The 22,706-nt window shown below is 38.4% G+C and overlaps 1 protein-coding gene across 1 annotated transcript in view; it reads right to left on the minus strand.

Annotated features, from left to right (window-relative positions):
• Nucleotides 1-3,680: 3,680 nt before the first annotated feature.
• The window catches only part of p4ha2 (procollagen-proline, 2-oxoglutarate 4-dioxygenase (proline 4-hydroxylase), alpha polypeptide 2), a gene marked incomplete at its 5' end in the record, with an annotated part of 29,257 nt that continues 10,231 nt past the window's right edge, over nt 3,681-22,706 (minus strand). The window contains 15 exon segments of the mRNA XM_084373125.1: nt 3,681-4,954; nt 6,707-6,803; nt 7,724-7,792; nt 9,785-9,850; nt 9,921-9,980; nt 11,695-11,748; nt 12,186-12,285; nt 13,060-13,130; nt 13,908-14,084; nt 14,491-14,687; nt 16,684-16,923; nt 17,544-17,681; nt 20,021-20,172; nt 20,598-20,694; nt 22,328-22,430. Coding sequence (XP_084229251.1) covers nt 4,884-4,954; nt 6,707-6,803; nt 7,724-7,792; nt 9,785-9,850; nt 9,921-9,980; nt 11,695-11,748; nt 12,186-12,285; nt 13,060-13,130; nt 13,908-14,084; nt 14,491-14,687; nt 16,684-16,923; nt 17,544-17,681; nt 20,021-20,172; nt 20,598-20,694; nt 22,328-22,430 — 1,692 coding nt within the window. The 3' untranslated portion in view covers nt 3,681-4,883.

Genomic DNA, 22,706 nt, shown 5'->3' on the forward strand with positions numbered 1-22,706 from the left:
ATTAATTGTAAAATAATCCTAACCAGCCTGATTCTCAGTTGGCCGGCTTTTCCAGATTATCTTAACCTAACGACGCATTTGTTCATTCTGGAATATGCTGCTATTTTCTTTGTCAGGCTTTGCTCTGTCTCTGCGTTATCTTATCATTACTTTCTATGCCTTGTAGAGCACTTTAAATCTGTGTTCTCCATCTGTACTAGAACCGTAATGTAATAAAAAAAAGGAACAATAACTCACACAGATGAATTCAAATTCAATAATGTCACACAGATGTTGAAGCAGCAGGACACTGGATTTCGGTACATTTTTCTGTTTTCTCTTTCAAACTCATGGACCTGCAATATTGAAAACACCCCGAAACATGTGCGACGTTATAAGGCTTTGTTATTCCAGTGGCTTCAGTACTTGCATATTAAACTTCTAAAATCATTTATTAATCACTACTTCAGTAGAGGATGATTTCAATTCGATTATGTGTCTATTTTCACGACTAATTGATTAATCTTTTAGTCTTTATGAGAATATCACAAATTATGAGAAATTCTCTTCACAGTTCAAATTTCTTCATTTGTCCAGAAACCCAAAGACTTTCCATTAACTAACTTAAATAAAAGAAGCAAATTCTTACATTTAAGAAGCTCGAACTAGCAGATATTTGATATTTTTACTAAAAAAAAATGGCTGACATGATTAATTGATAATCAAAAAAAGTTGCTGATATCTTTTTACACAACTGCACATTGCCTGTGTAGAGTGTAGACTCATCTCATCCATCATCCTGCCAAAGAAGTTAATATTTTCAGTGTGATCCCAGTCATATTTCAGGCCCATGTTTTGCCCACGGGCCCCTGAACTTTTCACTTCAGACTCCCCCATGTTCCTCACGTTTCACCTCTTATGCTTGACATACCATCTCAGGCAGTTTCACACCAATTCAATCTTTAAGTCTAGTGACTCGTTTGGAGTCACGTGACTCACAGTATGGTCTGAATTAAGGACATGGAGTCAAGTTCTCAATAAAGATACGCATGAATCATCGTGAAGTTTAGATTGGACAATGTAATGGCTATAGCATAATGACACCATTGGTGTTTGGATTGGTCCCGATAAACCTCGCTTTCACTTCTCACAATTTCGTCTGGATATGAAATCTCAAGGGAAAATGAAGGCTGACTGGCGATCCAGTCAAGCTGGCAGCCTGGCACCATTCTCCATAGCTCCTTTGACATCTCCGTTATAGACTAAATGAAAGAATAAACTCCTGTTGTGCCGTACATTGTTGGTAGTAACTACTTTGAGGAAAACAGAAATGATCCAGTTGTCTTTGCAACTATGGCAACAATGGTAATACCACTTGGAAAAGCTACAAAAAGGTAAACAATCAGAGCCTTTTTAATGCTGTTTGCTAAAAATGGCATTGTGGTTGCTTAAAGTCAAAATGTTTCACACTGATTAGATGCCATTGTTGGTTGGGCATCACTTGGAATTAAAAGTTTTGTGTGTCTGTGCTTTTCTAGCGGTGGGTTTGTACAACCAACAGCCAGCGGTGGTGCTGATTCAGTGGATTTTGAGCTGGATATACCAGGTGCCGCAAACCAAGTAACGTTACATCCTGGTTGGGTTATTATTTTTCCTAACTCGGTGTATGTGTGTGTGTGTGGAGGCACTGCCGGTCTGACTGCCTGTCCCTCAGAATTAACATTACACAGTTACGTTAAATCAATTGTGCTGTTATCTAAACTGTGTGTGCATAAGAATACCAGGAGAAGTCAATCAGATGCAGCGTAAGGCGGCTGTATGCCTCCATGCACCAGTCAAGTTGCTGTTCCTGAGCTATGGTGTTGACACAGTGTTGAAACAGTGACCTTGACCTTTGACCACCCAAAATCTAATCAGTTCAGCCTTTACTCCAAGTGGACACCTGTGCCAAATTTGAAGAAATCCCCTCTTGGCTTCCTTGAGATATCACGTTCTCAAGGATCGGACGGACGTTCAGAGGGCCAACCTGAAAAAATAAAAAGCAGTGGGATCCATAACAACGCACAAATGAGAGGTGAGGTAACATCTGAATTTTGATTGTTGAACACATCTTAAGCTTTGTGTTTTGTTTTCATTACCTTACTGTGTCCCAGAATTGCAAGGCTGGGGATTTATGACAGGAACATGGGTCTTGGCTCTGTGTTTTAAAGTTAATATGAAGTTATTTAAGTTTTAAAACCAGGCTTTATCTAGCTTGATTATTACTGGGCTGGCTTTGCAGATAATCTTAATCTATATAACATTATTTCGTTTCAATTTACATGTATTAATCACTTCTTTAATTGTCCTGTGAGTGGATTGTACCGTGAAAATGAGACCTTCCCCATCCCTCTTGGTTGCCTATAGAAGCATGTGGACCATTTATTTGCATATCAGAAGTTATTTGTTATCATATCAACCCAATATAAGATTAGTCCCACAACAGGGAAATTTGCATTATTACAGCAGCACAGGACCTGGGATATCACTCCGTCACACATTTAGGGTGAAGCAGCCCGTCCCTGACAGACCTTGGTATTGAAGCGTTTCAACATATCACTCTGTTTATCTGTTTTTGTAAGGCTCCAGACATTTATCAACTGACATGTAGCCATGGAATGGAGGCCCACCACTGTACTTGGCATGTACAATCTCAATAACTGTCACACATGCACACACAGCTGTGAATAAAGAAAAACACATGGTGGATTTACTTTATTGTGTTGACCTTACGGTGCTCATCTTCATCCCTGCAGCTTTGACGCATGAATTCAGCTTCCCATGCCTCCCACTCTACCAAAACAATCACTTCACTTTCCGTGGTCTGTATCAATACAGCGCTAAGCTACCAGCACCGCACCTCAGTTCTTCTGTGCTGCAGGAACCCCACTCTGTTCATGATTCTGGCAAGGTGGAACAAATGTGTTTAAACTCCATGTTACTCAATCATGACCGTTTGGCATCCGTTGTACATTCCAGCTCCAGTTATTCAACCGGGCAACCTTACCAAACCGCAAGTTCTCATGGGCCTAACCAAACCAAGAACATTCCAGATCTGCAAGATTGCTTCGTACAGTGGATGTGAAAAGAGTTCATAGCCTACTGTTGAGGAATCATACAGTCTTATTGAACACAAACTGGTGTGCTTATGTGCTTGATGCATGTGTAAGACGTAATGTATGTGCCAACTACAAACAAGACTCATTACGTCACAACAATGTTGTGTGTTGAACACTTGTATGTCGATGTAAACATGTATGTAATGCTGTGATCCCTCTCACTGGTTACACAAGGCAGAAACAAGTGATAGAGGGGTGGAGTGGCTGTGACAAAGACACCATTCACCTTATTACAAGACACTGTATCATAATGATTTTAAAAAAATTACACTATGCTGATTTAAGTACATTAGTATGCAATGACCAATGTTGCCAGATTTGCCTGACATCAAAAAGTCCCAGTCGGAGCCAACCTCAGTCTGCGGTTGTCTCCTCTAGCACATACTTAACGCCTAAAAGAAGAGAGCAAGGGCTTCAAACCAAACATATTAATGATCCAGAGTCAATTTTACCTCATTGTATTTCCTCTGTTGTATTAACAGTACCTGCTGTGTGCAGTATATCAGTAAGTAGAGCAAAAAAAACGATGCAAAAGACACAACATTTTAATAAAAGACACTGTTTATTGACTTGCTTGTTTGTCATCTTATAGGAAGAGCATACAATGTAACAACAGCGTAATAATTTAAACACTATATAAATAAAACTTGGACATGATTTGGAGGAAATGTATTTCTCTGTCAGGTTCGAAGGGGAATAAAACAATTAGGGTGCAAATGATAAAAAAAACGAAAACAAAACGGAGTGACAGGATTCTAGCACCATTTTTTTTTCTCCACAAATTAAAGCTGTTAGTAAAGTAATGAAGATACAGTAAAAGCAATTTGTGTCGAAATGACTGACAGTGACTTCCCAAAAAATCATCTATTTTATTTGTTGTTGTTGTTTTCCTAAGCCTGGATCCTAAATTAACCTCTTTCTTTGCTTTGCATCCAATTTCTTTTGTTAACTGACATTTCTGATAGTTGGCAGCCAAATACTAATGAAGTAAAAATGTGCTTAACAACTTGAAAATGTACGTTGAAGCATTATGTAGTAGAGGTAATTGTCAACTCTGTTGCCAAGCGGCCTTTTTTCCTTATTTATCAAAAAAAATAACACAATTGTTAAATGATAAATAAATCTGAATGACCTGTTCTGACACCATTTGGTACGTTTTTTTGTCACACTTCCTGTATTATAAGATGTTTTTAGCTGAATCAATAAGGGCATCTCTGTATCACCACTAATGCCAATGCTTTTACTTTGAAAAGTTAACAGTTGCTTCTCACTGTGTGAAGAAAAAGCTTAGTGGTACAGTGTCGGGGACACACTGTTCACCGGAACGTTTTAGTTTTTGGCATCGCTGATAGAAATATTTGGCAGAGGGCTCAAACATTTGGATTTTATATGAAACAGCTTGGTGTTTTATGAGTTAAGTCTATATGCAGTACTGTACATGTTTTCAGTACATTATTAACTCAGTTCACTTGCTGAATTTAAGTGGGGGTGGTGTGGAGAAGGAATTGGATGGAGAACTGAGTTGTTCTGGATAGAAAAGAGATTATCCAGCAAAATCCCCGACAGCAGGTCACCATTTCCTCGAAAACATTTCTTAATCATGTAAACCAGTTGAGGGGGGAAAAATACACTTACATAAGTGTCTACAATGTGTCTGAGTTGCATAATTTCCAGAATGAAGGCACTACTGTGGGTATGTATGTGTGTTCGAGTGTTTTAGCATGTTCCATAGGTGGTGGTCAAAGTTCAATCCACTTCTGTCAGGCCGCAGGGTCTCCTGAACTCTTGACCTCGCTCGTGAATCCACTTGTTGGACACTGACAAAACAGAAAAAAACAAAACAAATGTCAGCGAGCTAAAGATTGCTGTGTTGGTTTAGTAATGTCTGTGTTGCTGCGATAATTTATTCATTATTTATGTGGCAAGTTTGAAACTTGCGCGATGATCTTTAATGTCCTCGACAACCTCTATTGTCTCATTAGCCACTCGTTAGCAACCGCCAATTTAATGACACATAAACGCTTCATAATTCACAAGTGGGGTATGTACTGGTGTATTTTATGTCTTAGAACAAAACACGAAAACTTCTTTAACTTGTGTTAACCACAGGTCTCATTTCAAGAATTTAATCTACTTCTAATTGACTTTGACACGAGGGAACCATAAGTGGAAAAATGGTAACTTATTTCCTAGTTATAGGACCCATTCCTGCGACACTCTATTGGGACTATTTCTTCAATAGAAAAGAGCTCAACCTAAAACTGATCATAGTTAAATCTGTGGATCACAAATAACCCTCATGTCAACATGGCTACATACCTCTTAGAATAACACTGAGGGTATTTTGTGAATCGCCTCAAATAACCCTAGAGTATGTTTCCTTAAAAACTTGAATCAGCCTCATAGGTCTAATTCTCCACATCACATTTGTTATTTCCCAAAAGCTGATGCAGTTAATGTAACGGAGGCCAGAGGAATGTTTTATGCCTGAGCAAGCCAGCATACAAATGCATAACATCTGGGTATGTGTTTCCCTGTGTAAACTTTGGGTGCTAAATTTACATGTTGCAAAAGAGATTTAAAGCATAAGTACCGTTTTTTACAACCTGGACCTTATTTCTGGCAAAACATATGGTCATTTACTCACCCAGATAACTTTGGTGTCATTCGGCGTCGTTCGGACGAAATTAGATCCAGTGTAGCGGCGATATATCCATATAATGGGAGAGACGGGGCAGCGACACACAGCCTCTATATAACGCATTATCTGCCACGAAACTAGTTAATTTCATCAATATTTTGTTATGAAATGCTAGCGCTATTCCCCTCTGAGTCCGGGCTCGTCCGTTATCAACATCCGGGGTCAAACTAGCAGTAGCAGCTACAGGTAAACAAGCCGCGCTGTCGCGGGTGCGCGCGCAGCTCAGAGACGACATCTTCCAGGTCAGAGGTAGTAGATCAGCCTACAGACCCCGGATGTTGACAATAGACGAGCCCGGACTCAGAGGCTAATAGCGCTAGCATTTCATAACAAAATATTGATGAAATGAACTAGTTTCGTGGCAGATAATGCGTTATATAGAGGCTGTGTGTCGCTGCCCCGTCTCTCCCATTATATGGATATATCGCCGCTACACTGGATCTAATTTCGTCCGAACAACGCCGAATGACACCAAAGTTATCTGGGTGAGTAAATGACCATATGTTTTGCCAGAAATAAGGTCCAGGTTGTAAAAAACGGTACTTATCCTTTAAGTTGAGCCTGTCTAAACGCGTCTCCTTCAGTTGGATTGATTGACTGTCATAATGGCAACAACTCTAATGATCTCAAAAGTCAGAGTACACTTTTGTTAAATTTCCTTTGATGAAAGATGCACAACTACAGCATGGATGTCAGATATGTGATGCAATGGCCTGCTGGGAGCATTTCTATGAATGAGAGGGGGCAAAATCACACATGAAAACCAAATAATACATAAATCTCTTCTATCGATTGCTGATGGAAGAGATTTCCATGTTCGATTTGATGTATGAACACTTCATTGTGATGAATCTAAATTCAGACTCACCCCATTTACTTCCTACTAAGACAGGACAGGCTGCATGTCTGGTCCTATAGTCTCCCTCTCCACTCTTGAAAAGATTGTACCAGAAGACTGCCGTCCCCTGCGAGAGAAACGACACAAACTTTATGGTAACATCCAAATGTGCGAGACAGAAGGAATGTGGAGAGACACATGCAGGAAAGATAAAACCTGGAGGAGAAGTGGCTTCACGCTGTGAGTGATTTATCGCAGCAGTATTTTGATCCATATTTTCCTCCAGCAGACTTTGGTTGCTTAACAACTACAATAAGTTATTGTTTGCCTCATAAACAAAACGCATATGGAGACTATTTTGCAGCTTAGTCAACTGGAAGTCAAATGTGAAGATCTTAGAAAGCCGAGCCTGCAGGGGGAATCTGAGGACATATTATTGTATTATTAGATTATCATTGTGCCCGAATATTGTGAGGAAAATATGATTGAATTTGTAAAGGGACTGATAAATGAGAAACTGGAAACAAGAGGTGAGTCTGACATTCAGAAGGCGCCATGCTTTACAAGAAGAACATAGAATTTGCAATAACGTTGATCCCGATTGCCGTGTTTTTAACAGTATCAATTAGAGGTGTAATTATTACACCAGTGACAGTTTTAGGGCATATTTAAAGTTGCAAGAGATGAAATGAATGGGAGTGGAAATTGAGTTGGAAAAACAAGAAATACTGAGGGTCTTGTTTAACCTCAATGAATTAACAACTGAATCAATATGAATTAACAACTGTACACGAGTTCAGTGTGTCTTGCTTCAGTTTGTAACATATTGTGATGTTTGGTTTTGATAATGGTACTTGGAGGTTTGATGTGGTAAAAGTAAAACTTACTGACGTTCAGCACATTAATCATTAAACTGACACCAACACTGTTTGTCTAACACGCACACACACACACACACACACACACACACACACACACACACACACACACACACACACACACACACGCACACACGCACACACACACGCACACACACAGTCCTTTCACCTTTCGAGGCCAGATTGCTGCTCCAAAGTCAGGGAAGACCGTGGCCCCTCCCGCCTCGACATCGCTCATCTGAGAAAAGACAACAAGTTGGAGACTTCCTCTGTACGCTCCTGGAGGAATATACTCTGGTATTCGACAGTCCTCAAAGGGCGCTTTTTTATCAAAAACACATCTGTGTTTGAGGCTTAGAAAAGCATATCAAATTGCTTTACTTTTCAAGGCAACATATCAAATGCCAACATGTACAGCACATGATGCTAGTAACATATCCTTTGATTTAGAGTGACATCAATTTAGTAATGATGAAAATAATATCCTTTTGAAAATGTGCGTATACATCAATACATATCAGTGGATGCAAATCAACTGACAAACTAAACGTTTATTTTATGTCACTTCAAGAGAAAAAAAAAAAATTAACAATTGTTGACAAGTTGTATATAATAAAAAAAGGTAAAGGTCTTGCAAAAAAAAATTAAAAAATACACAAATGACAAATTACACATATTCACACAACAGTGGAGTGTAAGAAAGTTGCTATATGTACTACAATGCCGATGTTTATATGCACATTTGGCTAAATCCCAAGCCTAATTTGATATATACTGTTTACATGACCAGTATTAAAATCTGAATACCATCATACCTGGAGTCTAATATCAGCGTGCATGTAAACACAGTCACTGAGAAGAAAGAGTGAAGAAGTGTTTGTTTCAGAACAATAGAAAAGGGAATATAGTCTTTCCTTTAACTGACCCATCAGTTGTTCCACACACAAATTTCCAGTTCACTTGACTGTGACGATCAGCACAATACGAGGGTCTAACGTGATTATTGATCTCAAGTGATGGCCGATTATCTAAAATATATACTGGACTGTCGTTTTGTGAGGCATTTTCATTGTACTTTATGTTTTAAGTGTCCCGGACCATTCTTTAACAATTATTGCAGGTAAACTTGATAAATGCAATTAACTGCTTTCACTTAGTTCTGTAATATTTGCTGCTACCTGGCCATATTTTCCCATTAAGGGTTTCATTGTATTCTGTCTTGCTTCATCCTTTCCTTTTCTTATGACCAACTTAAGGTTAAATGATAAACACTCACTCAGCTTATTAGGTACACCTGTAAAATGTCAAGCAATGAAATACTACAGTTCTGCCATGAATTGTAGTTTTATGAACTTGTGGTTTGTCTGTCTTTGTTTTAAGCTGTCAGAATTGTAATAATGTACATTTTCCTGGCTGATTCTGTTTTTTCAGATTTTATAAAAGTCTGGCCTGCTGATTCAGATACTTGCTGATTCAAATCGTCTCTCAAAGAACTATAATTGAAAGCATATAGAAACGTTTGCATGTTTATAATCATGCCTAAAAATGGCCGATTACGGTCTCTGGCCAGTCAAACGGTTTATCACTAACTATTACATTTTTATAAGCAAAATGTATGTCAGAGCTGTTGTACTAGCTTGCATTACATTGTACAGGTGTAGCTTATTAAGTGGCCAGTGAGTGTAGATCAATCATGCACTGAAGCACATACACATCATGTAGTAAGGTAAACGATAAACCTCAATTAATCACGGCTTCATTGGAAAAATATACAACATTCAAGTTGATATCTCATTCAAAAGCAAAATATTTTTCTCTTTCTGGATACCGTTTTATTTCCTACAACCCGGTGTTAGCAGAAGTAAAATAAAAAGTGTCTTCTACATCAGCGTGTTAATAGGGGATAACCAACACAACTCTCCACAATATGTACTGGAACTGATTGACAGAAAAACTTGATACTTAGATATTTGTCTATAAAGTGTCTCGGCCATCCAGGTAATGTGATATCTGTCCAACACCATTTTTAGAGTATTATCTCTAATTCTACATCTACAATTCTACGGGCCAATTAGTGACCCTCTATGAAAGTCAATCAATCCAAGTCCAAGATTGAACCAGAGCTTATGCATTTGCCCGTGAAGATACAATAAAAGACGGATGGAGAGTTTATTTCAGGCAACCACCTTGACCAGCCTTCAACCAACGACGACTGGGTGCACATACTTACGTAGTTCAAAAAAGTTGCCACACGATTTCCAGTGCCTAATCTTTTGAAAGCATCAGGCTCATCTTTCTACAAAGATAAAATTCGAGAGTGAAAATACATGATGAATACACTGCTCGCTCGCTCACATGGTACTTACGTAGTTTAGGAATGTAGCAAGTCTATTTCCATCGACCTTGAGGTTGCTGTCAAAAGGGCGCTGCAACAGATGTTTAAAACGTTTAACCCATCACCAAAAAGACTCACACTAGGAGCCCGCCACAAAGGGGAACAACTACACTCCCATCAAATAAAATCTACTATAATATCTGTCAGAAACGTTACAGATCACAAATGCATCATATGTTTTAGCTTCAAATATATGCATAAAAACATAAATATAAAACATAATGTACACATGAATAACGATAGCATGGAGCACTTCTTTGTACTGGAGAAGATGCACAAATGATAAAGTCAGTTACTTTTTCAAGGGGTATCCACAGAACATAATGACCAAAAGGCCTCTCCATCATTTTATGCTTTCTTTACCTCGAGTGAGTGCTATAACAAAAACAATGACCCTTTCCATTATGTATGTAAAGCTGCACATGCAGGGCACAGGGCATACAGCTATGGATCACATGAAACTCCTAGAGAGGTTTCATAGATATTGCACACAGAGGGAACATAGCTCATACTGTGGTAATACCTAAAATCAGGGACATCAATGGATTTTTCAGGAGGAGGAGCGTGCGAGTGGTTTAACCAAAGTTGAAGAGGTGAATGAACCCGTATTGTTCAAAAGGAGGCTGTGAGGAAGGAATTTAAGAAAATACTTAATTCAAGAAAGGAAGATGAGCATGTGAGTATGAGCCTGAAGAAGAAGCTGTTGAAACGGCCAGAGTGCTTTGAGAAATGGAGCTTTGCAGATTGAGAATATTTAACAAAGCAGCTTGTGAGATGAGAGGTCTGGATCAAAATAAGAGTGACAAGAAAAAACAGCGTAGTATTTCAGGGTAGGAGGCAGAACTGGAATACAAAACAGGTGAAGTATGGGCAAAAAAAATGGTATATGGAGGTTCGTAGACTTTTAAAATCCATTCAAAATGCTTTCATTCGAAAGATTTCATGAACTTTTGGACAGAGAAGGGAAAGTTATTTGCTGTGGAGTTTTTAGTCACATTTTATGGGCAATAGAATGAGCCGGTTCTTATTCCAAAGAAAAAGAAAAATTATACCATGGTGGACTAATAAGTTTGGAGCTTAAAAATAAGTTTAAAGTGTTAAAAATAACTCACAAGTCTCATAGTTTCTGTCATCTTATAAAATGTAAAAGGATTCAAGCCAATTTAAGGAAAACAAGTAAAACATTTTCTAATACAGTGTGAAGAGAGACTGAAATTGATAAGATCTGGGGAGGGATAAAAAGACTAAATGGGACCAGAAGGGAATAAGGATATCCACTCTTAGTTATTTGTCAAGTTACAGCTGTAACAGATGTGGAGAAGCTGAGATGCTGGCACAAAGATTTATTGAAGTTCATAGCCCAGATAACATTAGTGAGGAGGGGTGAAGAGGGGGAAAAGCAGAAATAACTAAGTATGTGGATGTATGTGAAATAAGAAAAGAGCAAATAAACAGGGAAAGTATAGTAGTGATCTTATTTGTTATAGAGAGGTCTATGACATAATGTTAAAGGAGTGATTATCACTGAGATCAGTACACTGTAATACAACGTAAGACTTAATTAGAGCTATATATGCAAAATTATTTTAAACAAACGTGTGTGTGTGTGTGTGTGTGTGTGTGTGTGTGTGTGTGTGTAAATGGCTTTGTCTCTGTGTTTTCGTGTAGTGTGTCCTCTTTCCAGGCTGACTTGAAGTATGTCAAGTTATGTCACTATAATTTTCACACCCACAAAGTGAACTCACCCTTGAGAAGTCGTAATGTGGCTCGTACTGTCCTCCAACTCCGTAGTTGGCAACCTGGTCATCCAATAACAAAGGTGATTTATATAAGAATTTCTTTTTTAGCATGATTAAAAATTCATTGGCAGACTACGATGCATGTACATGTGGAGTCAGGCATTATAGATCAAGCTGATTTTAATCCTTTTAAAAGGCTTGCTTCTGCAGACAGGAAATATTTAATCATTTGCCTTATTCTGTGACTTGTGGTGTTCCTATAGACACATTTTTAATGACTTTTTGTCTACTTATTCAGCTCTTTGTATACATTTTGTAAAACTGTTCATGACATACCCTGTTCCTAGATACAGGCTGAATATGATCACTTTCGTTGTTTAAGTGTAAATGTTATATTCTTTGATAAAAACTGAGAAATGGAAATCAAATTTCAGTGCATCTGTGACATGATGACGTAGTAATACAGTAATGTAATGCTGTAGTATGTATTAGATTACCTGTAGTAACTCCGCAGTGTCAACTGTAAGGCCTGTGATGTCTTCTATCCTCTTATTGACTCTTTCAATGACAGGGTCATCCTCTGCTTCCAACCATGCACTAAAAACAACAGTAAAACAAGTACGTGAATAGTAAAGCGCAGATAAACAAACACTTTAACATCAAATGTGTATAGAACCTCTATATATATTTTTTGACCTCCTGAAAAATGTCACAAGCAGATTTCTATCTAATGTAGCACGAATTTTAACAGAATTTTCCATAAATCTGCAAAACAAAATGCAAATTTATGTGCATTTCCATCCACTGCTGTTTTGCCAATATTAGGAGTTGGCTCCTTGAGATAGGCAGCTGGTTATGCCAGTGCTACAGTCTTGATTCCACCGTAGATGAAGAGGGCGCAAAGAGATTACAAGGTTAAGAAAGCGGCAATCAAATGTTAAATGGGCAAAAAAACAAAGGATACAGTCTGCTGCCAAATTTCTTCTCAACAGTGGACATTTAAATCACAAGTTTCCTTTGCACTCTGTTGAATTTCTTTTAATCAATACACCAACCTTTCCAGGTCCTCCAACTTACAAAACCTTTATTGTGATATTTTTCTTTATGCGCTATTTAAGAATATGCTTAAAAAGAGGTGGATGGAAACCCATTTCTACACCTGCTGCTCAAAAACACAACTTTCACAGTGGTTTACAGTGAACAGAGTGTCCTTGTAGCAAGGGCAGCTCAGGTAATGTTTCTGGTAGTATGAGTGAAGAGATAACCAAGTAAAAAAGCAAAACTCCTCTTATAAAAATGAGATTTATCTTTTCATTCATGACTAATTTCCACAAGATATTACCCAAGGAACCTTTGTCCTGAAGGAGTTACCTTTTTGACACTCTGTAGTTGGCTGTGGTCAGGACGCCTGTTTTGGGGTCACGGACAGTAGCTCTGGCAAGCTTAAAAAATAAATACATCAAACAGATATAAATAAATAGATTGTAAATATAATATAAATACAAACAAGGTACCTATTTGTCTTCATGATCATTACACATCACAGTTTATTTACTCTTTCAATTGTTTTGCCACAAACATCTTTTCATTTACTCTCATTTTTCTCTCTGAGAGCAGTTTTTATACATGCAGAACGTAATTATGTTTGGTCTGTACAATTCATTTTGAATGTTTTCTTCCCTGTATTGGGCCTATTGAATAACTAAATATTTTGTTGTCTGGAGAGTTATGGAGCTCTAGCTCTCAGCTCTCAAGATTGTCAACAGGCACAAAACTGTGATTACATCTCAATAGTTTGCATATTCAAGGCAACTGGCAATACAACAGTAGAGTAGTAGAGTAGAGCAGGCAGCATTTAAAGCAACATGCACTGGCTTGTTTTTGTTTTTGTTTCAAACATTCCTGGTTAGAAATGTACTGGCATTTTTTCTGGCTCATGTACAAGGTGAACAGGCACCTCCTTTTGCAGACTTTCAATTACTGTTATCAAAATCCTTACACATACACACAAAATGTGTGGCTAAAGGAGAAAAGAAAATGCTACTTTGCAACTGAACTGTCATATCCAAAGTATGGGGCGGTGCATTCCTACAGATTAAAAAAGACCTTTCATCTGTCTGAGTAAACCTGTAAAAACAAACTATCCATTAGTTTTACCTCCTGTGTAAAAGGCAGAATTTGTATACTCATTCTAATATATTTGTTTCTGTCTGCCTCACCCTGGGTTTAGCCAGCTTCTTAATCTTCCCAATCTCTTCATCTGACAGGATGTTCAGGTAGCGTACGATGTGGGGGCTGTCCCACTCATCCTCCTCTTTCACGGGCTTCAGCAGGAGACGAGGATTCTTCTGACCATCCTGGTAGCGACAGTACAAACGGCTGCGCCTTGCTTCGTTCTGATAAAATATACAGGAGACACAGAAAATAATAATTAATGGGAAATCATTAATTTGAACTGATCCAGTAGGAAGGAGCAGAGCTAAAAAAGCACTCATGTGCATCATATTATGAGTGGCTTGAGTTGGAGAAAGTGCAATCTGATCAGTTTTCACTGCCCCCTGCTGCCGAAATCTAAATTCACAAGATGATAAGCTGCAAAAAACTCCTGCACACTCAGACAGGTTGTTTTTAATAATTTTGCACATGTAGACAGTGACACATGTGTGGTTATGAAAACAAACATTTACTTTCAGCAGAATATCAAACTATCAGATAAACAAAGTAAAGTAAACACTTCTCTTGCCTCTCTGCTGCACGTGTTGCCTAATTCTTAACATACCATAACTTCTCTTCATATCTCACCATCTTCAGCCCCTCTCCTCGGCAGAGGGCCTCGTAGGTCTCTCTCTCTGGGAGATGGTCTTTAGGTCTGCTGTAAGTTCCCAGCTGGATGGGCTCCTCAGAGGGAGGCTCGTAGGCCTGGTTCATCTCGTTGAGCTGCTTGTACAGCAACTTCTCAAAGTAACGGAGGTTTCCCCCCGCCCTCTCGTGGCTGGAGTCTGTCAGTACAAGAAAAGTTTAGTTGATAGTGATTTTTATTTCAACTGAGAAGTGGTGGAATAACCTGAAGAACTGAGGAGACACTGCGTTACTGCCGCATTTTGAAAGGTGTTTCCCATGAATTACTGGTGACATCATACGTACAAATAACTTGTTATTACTAAAATCCAGTGTAGTCGGTAAAAATTAATTAAAGAGAAAGAACATTGTTTTGTCTGAAGATAATTGCTGACATCACCTTTCAACTCTATTTCAACTAACTCAGTCTTCAGTGGCAGAGATTACCGAAGAATATCAACCCAAATACTTTACTGAAGTACAATTTTGAGGTATTTTTACTTGAATATTTTGAACTATATTTCCCTCCACAGGAAAATATTGTATTTTTTACTCCACTACATTTATTTAACAGCTAAACTATTACTTGTTTCTATTAACTTTGTAGATTAATACAACATACAATCTCTTTATGAAATCTGATGTATTGAAATTTTAAACTATCTAAAACTGTATGAAGCAGCTAAAATTAGTACCACATTAACCAACTATATCATTAAATCATTGATTCTTTAAGTACAATTTGTTGCTGCTACTTAAAATCTTTTTTTGTATGGTTTAATGCAGGACTTTGGCTCGTACGTATGTTTATCTATGTAAATGATCTCAATACTTTCTCCAGTGCAATGTTTGCTGTACTACAAGTGGATAGTGTAGAGAGCACACCCCCTTGTGGAGTTTGGAGGAAAATACACTGAACCCGCAGTGAGCAAAGGAGTAACAGCAGGAGCATACTGGGCCTCTTCATTTTCATGCAGGAGCAGAGCTGCCTTGTGTACCCACTGGAACATAAACAGTAAATGAACTGTTACTTAAATATTGACTAGTTTGGGCGCTTTTGCAGGAGGAAAATGTGCAGTTCACTGGAGGTAATTTAAACAACACAAATGAGTATGTGTTCCCTTTTCAACAAGTGCTGCAGTACACCGATTTAGTTCTGGAGGATGTCCAATATGATGACAGTTTCCTACCAACGGTGATCTCCTCGAGAAAACAATCAAAACTTTGACTTATTTCTACCATTTCATACATGATCTTTGTTGTCTTATTTATCTGTATATTAACTGTTTGCTGTACTTACCCATCTATGCGTTTGTTCATGTGCCAATTATGTGAATTTTTCTTGACTTATCACTGTATGTTTGTTGGCTTATGTTGCTCTTCACAACAAATTAAATGTACTGTATAGTTTTTGTTTGTTTTAACATTAACCTGAGAATAAATGTGATGCTTGCTTTGCTGTCTGCTTTCCCTTTTCCTGCATTTTCTAGTTACATTTTTATTTATAATAATAATAATAATAAAAAATTGGATTGTACCTTTCTTTTTGCTTTTCTACAATATCTCCTTTACTGTTTCTGTTTTCTATTTTAGATTTATAGTATGAGCTGTTATACGTGAATCTTTACTACCTCTGCTACATGGGCTCTTCCTCTGTTCAGTTCACATGACTTGTAAACAAGCATACCACAGCTCTAAAATGATGGCCTGCAGCTGTCAAGACAGCCCTTGATGCAGAGACTGAAATAACAGTTACAAACCTCAGGCCCTTACTTTGGATGGACTACACCCTGCAGCAATGGCAAACCCAGAGCACCACTGCAGTGAGGGAGAAGGGTGTAGTGTAGTGATTAGTGCAACAGCAAGAAGACAACCTATCAATTACCCCACAGTAGACGACCGCTGCTGTATTGGTCAGCTAGCGGGTCTCTGTAAGTGTTAAGGGAGGCAACTCAAAACAGTGCTCCTTAAATAAAAGTCAAAAGATCTATTTTGGAGACCCTGAAACCACTGACCCATCATTTCTGGTTGCAAGAAAGACAAATAATGAGGCTAACTCAGGCTGAGATTAATGAATGAGAGAGTATGTGTAATGTGTATTAGTGAGCACTGTGATTTGAGTATATATCTCAAGTCTCAATGCTGTCTGCCTCTTACCAATAGCCACAAGTCTGCGTGTCAGCTCAATGGCTCGGGGCAGGTCACCCATTTGGTAAACAGAGTAGCTGAGGTAGTCCAAAATGTCCGCCTTGGAAACCACAGCTTCCTCCCCAGCGTCCAGCTGCTTCAAGGCCTGCTGCATCCACAGCACAGCATGGTAGTAGTCTGCTTCATTATAAGCCGTCTTTCCCATGTCGTAGCAGTCATCCACTGACAGTAGTACATTAGAGTGTATACCTGGGGAAGAGATAAATTACATTTAAATACTGACCATACTGTACTGAGATTTTAACATCTTCTTTTCATGACATATTATGATATTTTATTCATTACTGGTGGATAATGTTTGTTATCTGTGTTTGGAATGAGGAATTATGGTTTTAACAGTGAAATTGTTTTGCTGAGGGGCAGGTTTACACATGCAAATGCAGAGTCTATCTAAGGTTACTGGATCCCAACTCAGCACGAACATGCACGGATGCTCACATACAAAGAAACTGCCACTGAGCACAGACACATGTCTACAAAAGCACACACAAACACAGACCTTTCCATATCTGTGCGGTATCAAGTGCAATAAACTTGAACTTCAAACTAATGCCTGAACTCTTGAACAAGTGAGGACTGGTCAACATGAGCTAGTGTCACAAAAATGTACTGTCAGGAGGGTCCAAAACACAAGTTGTTTATTGCTGACAGCAGAATAAACATACACAAACACACCATTTAAAATCATTACGGGTGTGGGGAGAGTTCCTGCCTCTCATTTTCTTGACGTATAAATGTAAACACTAATTTACCCCCCTTAATGTATTCATGTTCTCTCAAAATGATCACTGCACACTCGTCTTAGTTACCTGGCAGCTTTCCTCTGGAGAAAGCCTCAGAATCCAGTTGGTACGTGTCCTGAAGACGCATCAACGCCTTGGCTGCACCCGTTTCATCCTCTTCATCTGGGAAGTACTGTCTGTGTGTGGACATGTTGGAAATGAACCCTAGAGAGAAGGGAGGGAAATGTCAGGATGTTTTTGAGATTAATTAAATCTCCCCAAATTAATCGAAGGATGTTAATGTTTGACTTTGCAATAACAAAGCAACATAAAGCTTAAATGATGTACAGAATTGTACAGTAACCTCCAAAAACGTCTCATCCACTGTGCTCTAGTGGCCAGCCAGTTAAATCCTCCGTTAAGCACATTTAAATATACTGAATGCACATTAGGGGATCTTGAATGGTTTCATTATACTTCATGTAGACATTAAATCATAGGAAAGGAAATAAAAACATGCATTAAACTCCTTTAATTGATTTAAATCAAACCTTTTATTCACTTTACTTTGAACAATATATTTTAATGACTGTCCTAAGATGGAGGCAATGTTCCTCTTACAGTCGAGTGAGAGAGTTTAATTTAGATTCAAATTTAGATACATTAAACAATAAAACTACAAATCATCCTCTTGCTTCTAATGGGCTTTTGTTATTGTGGTTCTCCTCTTTCTTTTCCCGCTCTCTTGCCCTGTCTCAGCCAGTACAAATCTTCCTGCCACAGCGGGTCCAGACTTTCTGCAAATAATTTGAGCCCCTGTTCTGAGTGACCAATATAATCCTTCTTATGCTGCTAATACCAGCCAATAAAGTTTAGATCAGTCTCTTGTGTGTGGCTAATTATGACTATTAATAAGAACTAAGTGTTGAGGGAAAAGTTAATATTTTCTTCATCACTACACATCAGATATCACTATCTGCTGCTCTCGAGGAAACTCCCGAGGGCAGATGTGGCATTTTCATTTAATTCGTTCTATGATTTGTATAAACTCTGTGGTATAAAGACAGTGGTACCTCCGATCTAGATAAAGGGATCTTAACCACATATCATACATGATGCCATCTTTCTTTCAGGATCAATTTTATTTTAACTTTTTTTTCACGTGATATGTAAATGGTTTCAGTGTTGCTAAGGCATAAAAAAGGAAAAGAAATGTGGATAAAGGTAAAGGAACATGTAAAAGTACAAACATTAAACTAAATCAAAATGCTGTATGATTTCTATCTACTCAAGTTCATAAGGTCTCCATCCAGTTTCTCTCTGTCTCCCTCTGACTCATGGCCACGTATACAGATTCACTCGTATGACAAATGATTCACGCTCATTTTATCTGCCTCACACAGATATGGACCTACAAACAGACTTCCAGGTCCAAACACACCACATACACACTAACACACAGTGGGAGAGCGTTGCCAAAATATGCAGAGATGGGGAACAGCTGGAGCTAAAACATGACAGCCTCTCTGTTCCTTTTGGAGATGGAGTTGGAGTATGTGAGTAGCAATTTCCACTCTTCAGCCAGGGCCATGATCACATCTTCTCTGATTTTTAGATTTGCCGCTTTCTACTTGCACTCTGCTCACACTGGGAGAAGCCTTGTAGAAAAAAAGTGGTGACTGCTGACCTTCAGATGCATTATGTGATGTGAACAGAAATGATGCATACAATGTCAATGGAAAGGCAAGACTGTAGATGCATCTGATGTGTTTGAAACGGCTTCGACTTGAGCGAAAACATTAGCCGTGTTTCAATTTACTGGCAAGTGGATTTGATGAAAAGAACAAAGAAAGAAAAGAAAAAGTAAAGCTACCCAAGTTGGCTGTATAGACTTCGTACACATGGCTGTAATAAAAGAAGCAGAGATCGTGAACTGGAACAAAACCAGATGTTTGCCAAAAAATATCTGGGAAGACACCACAAGAAAAATCATCATGAGAAGATGCTGTGTCCCCTGTTGGAGTGTAAAAAGCTCATCAGTAATGCCAGATAAATGTTTGCTCCATTTGAACTTATTCCCTAACGGGCGTTTTTCATCTACCATCAAGCAAAAATACCCTTTCTCAAAAAATGCCAAAACGTCCTCAAGCAAACATAAAAACTCTTTTAGGGAACTTCTAGATGCACACTATGTTGATGGAAACAGCAATTGCCAGTCATTCATAGATGAATCACTAATTTTGCAGAGAGAAAGGAGGAAAAAGCAACTAGCTTGATGAAAATAACAAGTTTGTTGGTCTTTTTTGGTCTGAGCTTTTGCACACAGGCAGGCACAGTTTACACACATAGACTCTTGCTTGTTATCCCTGCAAATATCTGTATAGTCTCAGTCAGGCAACAGAACCGTTGCTGAATGTGGCCAAAAAACACACTCCAAGAGAAAAACAGATACTCCATGAGTGTGTGTTTTACAACCAATCACAAAGAAAACATTAGTGAAGAAAGGCAATATCACACCACTCTCTAGCTCCGCTCCTCTTTCCTTCTGCCTCTCTGTTTCTTACCATCAGAGGGGTTCTGAAGCACCAGGGTCTCCAGTTCAGTCCACTCCGTGTTGAGTCTCTTCATCAGTTTGTAAGCATTCACTGGGTGGCCCAGGTAGCCCTCTGGGTCAGAGGTGGACACTCTGGTCAGATCATCAAGTTTGTTGGCCCAGCTAAAGTACACACAGACAAAGTGTTACAGCTGTAAAAACTCATTAAAGACATTATAAAAGTGAAATGATTTACAAAGTTTAGAGGGTAAATGTCTCTCTGGTGGGACTCCTAACAGCTCATGGATGTCTTAAAAATGACAGGGAACAAGTAGACGCTGCTTTTTTATAGAGGCCACAAGCAAAAAAGACTGAAAACCACTGGTTAAGTCACTGATAATGTATTGTGTTTTCCCATACATATTTCAATATAAAATCATAAATATAAAAAGTAAGTACTAAGCGTAACAAAACCAGTAGTGGAGTAAAAAAAACGTGGTATTTCCCTCTAGAATGTAGGAGTATGAAGTATTAAGTCAAGTACAATAGCCTCAAAGTACTGTACTCAGCTATAGTACACAGTCTACATTCAAAGTTTGTACATTTACCTTTTGACAGCAGCGAGCTTGGACTCCTCTGCTTTTATGTACTCCCTCAGAGACTGGACCAGCTCCTTTTCTGTGTAGATCAGATCTGTCATTTGGCCTGCAGAGAGAGTGAGAGGTGTCACTGAAGATTAAATCACCATCACTTTTCTCCCTGAAAAAGATGCAGCGCCTTTTAATTAAAAAAAAAAAAAAAAGAGTCAAAAAGCTACACATCTTGTATTGCTACTTACAAATTAATGTTACGTGCACGTTCTCTTAACAAATCCAGCTTCTTCTGATGTAAAACTAATAGAGTTGCAAGTGCTGACAACATTCACCTCTGTTGTGTTTTGTTTTAAAAGCCTATAAAATGTATTTCTGGCAACACTGTTAGATTAGAGAGACCGCAGATTACTACTGGGGTAAAAAATAAATCTTCAGCCACAAACCGTGGGGCGTTGATTGTATAGAATTACTCAACAAACTACAGTGGGCTGTTCATCCACGAGTCTCTGAGGAGGAGACGACTGGGGTGTAGGACGCGTCGTAAATAATTCCATGGAAACGGTCAGCCATGATTAATTCTCAGGGGTTGCCAGGGAAGAGGAATAATGAAATGCTTTCATTGTTTTAGTGTGCAACCAACATAACTGACCAGCCAAGTGCAGTCAGTCAATGTGATTTAAGTGACTGTTTATCTCATGAGATGCAGCCTGCTGAGGGACGTGATGCATACTGAATATCAAAGACAGTTTTAGATACTAGATGAAAGAAGTTTATAGGGCAGTTTGTTACTTTTTGTTGTTTCTTTTGAAATTATATCAAGAAGACTTAACTTCACTTGCAGAAATTGTGCAGACTGTGTAAAACATGAAACCTTTTTTATTTTTTTCACAGATTTGATTTTAGGAATCAACGGACCACAATTATTTCTCTTAAAAGTTATTCTTGGTCCCTTAAAATAAACTCAGACTTTCTGGCCTCCTGGCCACTTCCTCCATCTAAAACCTCTTTTATAGCGAAGGAAATACATGCATTCCTGAGCCCAAAACTCTATTCTCTTCTACATGTGGAAGTTATGCAAGATTCTCCTATTCAGGGCAGTTTTCAAGTTTCAGTTTTCTAATCACTTCTAATCAACAATATTAAATACCCTAGTTAAAAGGTACGGAGCAGAGTTATGAGAGCTGATACTGTTAGGGAGCTAGGGAGTGTTTTTTGAAGAGTCAAATTGCCATGCTGATACTATGTTTACTTTGATTAAAGCCGATAAAATCAAAGTTGGCCTGGCTTCAATCAGGAATAAATCATTATATACTGCTACAAAGTAGCATTGGGTTCTATGCCCTGACGGGAATCTAGACTGAATGTGAAGCAAAGAAAATAAGGTGAAACAATCAATGTGCAATTACCACAGTAAGTTAAAACAGAAAATAATGCAGTGGCATGCAAAAATTTACATATATCAGAGGTCAACAGTCTCAAAACAAAACTAGCAATCTAGCAAAACTGGCAACAATCACGGTTTTACTGTGTATTAACAGCCTTCTGATTTCAATATACACGACACTAGCCAAACATTTGCCTCAATGTCACTTTCAATGTGTAAAGAAAGAAAAAATCAAAAGGGATTTTGCAGCAAACTGAGTCAAGAAACTCCCACAAAGGATCAAATTAAAGCTGGAAACAGATTCATCAAACATTTTAATGTATAAAGGGGGAAAAAATGTCACATGGCTGTTTAAACCTACTTATGGAGGTGAAGATCTCTGCCTGTGTTGTCCAGCAGGAGCAGCACCACCACAGCAGAGCCCAGAGGATGTAAGACTTCCTCATTCTGTCTCTTCTAATAACCTGCAAAGACAAACATAATCACAACGTGTCACAACAGATTTACAGAATACAAGCTAGTTTTCACAACAGTGATAACAGTCTGCTATTCTTTGCAGGATAATTGAACAAATTGTGCAAGACTGCAAAATATGGAGTTTTGCATACAGTCCTATTCTTATCTAACACCATTCAAAAGTCCATCTGTTCCCCTTTTTAACACTGTGTCCAACATTAATTGGCAATGTGCTGTTCCTTCTAATTCTTAAACCACGTATTTAAATGAACTTGCACTTTTTA

This window comes from Pagrus pagrus (assembly GCF_965226575.1).
Source record: "Pagrus pagrus genome assembly, chromosome: 14".
Lineage (NCBI taxonomy): Eukaryota > Metazoa > Chordata > Actinopteri > Spariformes > Sparidae > Pagrus > Pagrus pagrus.